General features: G+C 34.3%; 2 protein-coding genes across 2 annotated transcripts; both read left to right on the top strand.

Moving 5' to 3' along the window:
* Positions 1 to 1,479: 1,479 nt before the first annotated feature.
* LOC114722012 (TMV resistance protein N-like) lies at positions 1,480 to 2,554 on the top strand. The gene is made up of 3 exons (XM_028907923.1): positions 1,480 to 1,580; positions 1,666 to 2,184; positions 2,278 to 2,554. The coding sequence occupies exons 1-3, from the start codon at positions 1,480 to 1,482 to the stop codon at positions 2,552 to 2,554; spliced, it is 897 nt and encodes a 298-aa protein (XP_028763756.1).
* Positions 2,555 to 2,817: 263 nt separating this feature from the next.
* On the top strand, positions 2,818 to 3,360 carry LOC114722040 (TMV resistance protein N-like; the record flags this gene model as incomplete). Its single annotated transcript, XM_028907956.1, has 1 exon — positions 2,818 to 3,360. A coding segment is annotated over exon 1 (543 nt), but the record flags the coding sequence as incomplete, so codon positions are not given.
* Between the last annotated feature and the right edge of the window lie 368 nt (positions 3,361 to 3,728).

The raw sequence follows: 3,728 nt of genomic DNA, 5'->3' as shown, positions 1-3,728 counted from the left end.
GTTGTTGGGTGGACTTGACTGGTATGTTGCGCCCCATGATGAACTCTTTCTTTCGCACTACTATTATTCCATCCATAGATATATGTTCTTCATTTTAGTATCAATCGTTACTCTCCATCAAATTGCTATATATTGATCGGTCAGTAACTTTTTGCAACTTCCTAAATATTTTTCTTTGATCTTTCTATCACGTTAATCAAGAGCCAAACCATCAACACGCAAGCTTCCCGGCACAGGAATAAGAGCCTCTGAAACAAAGATAAATACATGTGAGTGAGGCATTCGGGGATCTCTGAATCTGAAGATCTTGTCTAAAGAGAAAGCAAGTTTGCAAGTTATGAAGCTGACGTTCTTCTCTGTTACTTCCATCTACTGTTTTGCAAGCTTTTTTCGCGAAATTTTCACAGAAAAATTCTGCATTAGATTTGCGGTTTTCTTTTCCTTGTGGCACCTGTTGATTTTATTCTCCTCCCTAATTACCTTATAGTTGTGGATCTAAGAAAACTTCAACATTTGAAATTTTTTATACTTCTGAAAAACAAAGTCCCAAAACCTTCTAAGATATGGGTGGACTTGATATATTGATTATAGTCTTCATTTATTTTATTCAAATTTTAAATACTGTTTGTTATGAAGGAAATGAAGGGGAGGAGAGGGGAAGAAAAATTTTATTGAGCTCCATTTAAAAAAAATTAGAGAAGTGGCGTTTTTAAAATTTTAATAAAAATAAGAAGTAATATAAAATAGTAATAATATTAATTAAAAGCTTTTAATTCCACTTCTTCAATTTTTCTAATCAAACTTATTAAAACTTTTCCTCTATTTCCCTGCCATCCATTTAGTTTCCTTATAACAAATGGATCCTTAATGAAATAAATGGCCCATTTATTTATTTTATAGGAAAGCAAAGTGCTTGTTCTTCCTTTCACCTTAATCACTCCCCATTTCGTTGTTACACGTGAAAAAGGCATTGATACAAACGAACAGGGCTTTTTCTCTCTTTTTCATGATCCACTTGCTAGATACGGTTTTATTTTTCACAGAAATCATGCAAACATTAATACGTATCCATTAATTCAGTCCAGCAACTTCTGACAAAATAAAGAAATTAACACAGGGCCTGATGTGCCTTCAACACATGGACTTTTACTCACTATAGCTTCTTTTAGATAAGTTGTTGATAAAAAAACATCAAATGAATCAGTAAAGTTGTTGGGTGCACTTGACTAGTAAGTTGATCACGTGATGAATTCTTTCTTTCGCATTATTCTATCCATAAAGACATGTTCTTCATTTCAGCATCAATCGTTCTGTAACTTGTTCTCGCTCCCTAAATATTTTTGTTGGATATTTTTATCACGTTAATCAAGAACCAAACCATGGCACCTCCTGAGAAGTTAAAGCCAAAAAAAAATTGCTTGATCACGCTAATTTCGGGTTGGTGAAAAGTTTCAGGTTAAAACAAGAGATTACAGTCACATGGATGCAACCTTTTCTTTAACGCTTATAGAAGCTATCTTGATTTTGCTGGCTATAGCAATTTCTAAGGCTATCAGATTAATCTCTCCGCTTCCTGATAGGTAACATCTTCTTTAATTGTTCACTTTATACGGTTTGCTGATAGACCAATATTTATTATTCATGAAGATTTCTTTCCATCTGTAGTTGTAAAGATGCTGTTGATTCGATTCCCACGGTTTCTTCTCCTTCTAATATCATTGTTGCTCCTTCTGCGACCAAATATGACGTCTTTCTTAGCTTTAGAGGGGAAGATACTCGTGACGCTTTCTCAAGTTATCTCTATGAAGCACTTCGCGAAGCTAACATTCATACTTTTATGGATCACAAGCTCCACAAAGGAGATCATATCTCATCTATTCTCTTGAAAACAATAGAAGAATCAGAGATATCTTTGATTATTTTCTCCAAAGATTATGCTTCTTCAACTTGGTGTATGGATGAGCTCTTTCATATTATGAAATGTAAGGATAAATACGGAAGGCTTGTCATCCCAATTTTCTTCCAGGTAGATCCATCAAATATTCGCAAACAGAATGGGAGTTTTGGAGATGGGTTTGCTAAGCTCAAGCAGAGATTTAAGCACAACCAAGAAAGAGTGCAGAAGTGGGAAAATGCTTTGATCAAAGTAGCAAGTCTATTTGGGTGGGATTCAAAAAATATCAGGTAGCTTTTGTTATGCTCATTCTTCTCTTACATATTTCTTTCTTAAATTTGGGTATTAAACATAACCATGATTTTAATTTATATTTATGCTAGGCCTGAAGCTAAACTTGTCAAAAAGATTGTCAAAGATATTTTGAGCAAATTGAATCGCAAGTCGTCCTTTCATGTGGAAGGACTAGTTGGAATTGATCATCAGATTCAGGAAGTTGAAGAGCTACTGAGTGAAGCTCACATTGTGGGAATATGGGGTATGGGTGGTATAGGCAAGACCACTCTTGCTAGTGCCGTATTTGAGAGGTTGAGAGCAGAGTTTGAAGCTTCCTGCTTTGTTGAAGATGTAAGAAACTGCTGGAAAAGAATGGTGGCTTGAATGCATTACAGGAAAAATGCCTTAAAGAATTATTAAAAGATGAGGAGATTAACACTTACAATTTAAGGTCTGATTTTGTGAGAAGAAGGCTTCACCGTAAAAAAATTCTTCTGGTACTTGATGATGTGGACAATTTTATGGCGGCTGAAAATTTAATCAAAGCATGTGGTTGGTTTGGGAAAGGAAGTAGAATTATTATCACATCAAGAGACATGCAAGTGCTTAAAAATACTTCTGCATTTCTAACATATCGTGTTCCAACAATGTATCACCATGATGCTCTTCATCTCTTTAGTTTGAAAGCTTTTAAGCAAAATCAGCCATTCAAAAACTACTTGGAGTTATCAAAGCAGGCAGTGTATTATTGTCATGGAAATCCTTTAGCTCTAAAAGTGTTGGGTTGCTTTCTTCATGGCAGAGGAAAAGAAGTATGGGACAGTGCTCTGACAAAACTAAATCATACTCTTCACAAGGACATTTTTAAAGTGTTGAAATTGAGTTTTGATGGACTTGATGATGACATGCAGAAGAATGTATTTCTTGACCTAGCATTTTTCTTGAACGTAGGACATGGGATTTCTCTAGATTGTACAAGAGGCTTATATGGCTCTCATGCACGTATTGAGATAAGTGTACTTAAAGAGAGATCCCTCATTTCAGTGGATAGATATGGTAATATTGAGATGCATGCTCTATTAGTGGAGATGGGGCTTGAAATTTCTCAGCAACAATTAATATCTAACCCTGAAAAACCCATTCGACTTTGGAGACCCCAGGATGTTTTTCATTTCATGAAAAATGACAAGGTAATAATTTATTTTTCAGATTTTATTACATTCTTTATTCTCTTAATATTTCATTTCATTGTCATTATATTTTCATAAAAGCTATTCCTCTGTTCCTAAACATAAGACCCCTTTCAAAGTATAATTTACACTACAAAAGAGATCTTATATTTAGGACCAGAGGAGTACTAGTTTATTCTCTAAAATCTTCGGTAAGTCTCAATGTATGCGGAATCAGACTCTTTATTTATAAAAAAAAAGTCATTTCTTCAACTAAAATTGGTAGGGGTCGTATATAGTCTTCCTATTAGGAGTGATTTATTAATCTTCAACTTTGAAATATTCCTCTTCTTAAGTTTTTTAGACAGAATATGATTAGTATGGTATAA

The sequence above is a fragment of the Neltuma alba genome, unplaced genomic scaffold, assembly GCF_004799145.2.
Source record: "Neltuma alba isolate B1F8T4 unplaced genomic scaffold, ASM479914v2 tig00002315_pilon, whole genome shotgun sequence".
Lineage (NCBI taxonomy): Eukaryota > Viridiplantae > Streptophyta > Magnoliopsida > Fabales > Fabaceae > Neltuma > Neltuma alba.
This window is presented reverse-complemented; position numbering and strand designations above follow the sequence as displayed.

Excerpts from the sequence above, each read along its gene's own strand:
- LOC114722012 (XM_028907923.1), top strand. The coding sequence starts at position 1,480 with ATGGATGCAACCTTTTCTTTAACGCTTATAGAAGCTATCTTGATTTTG. Across the intron at positions 1,581-1,665 it reads ATCTCTCCGCTTCCTGATAG|TTGTAAAGATGCTGTTGATT; the intron begins GTAACATCTTCT and ends TTCCATCTGTAG. Across the intron at positions 2,185-2,277 it reads TGGGATTCAAAAAATATCAG|GCCTGAAGCTAAACTTGTCA; the intron begins GTAGCTTTTGTT and ends TATTTATGCTAG.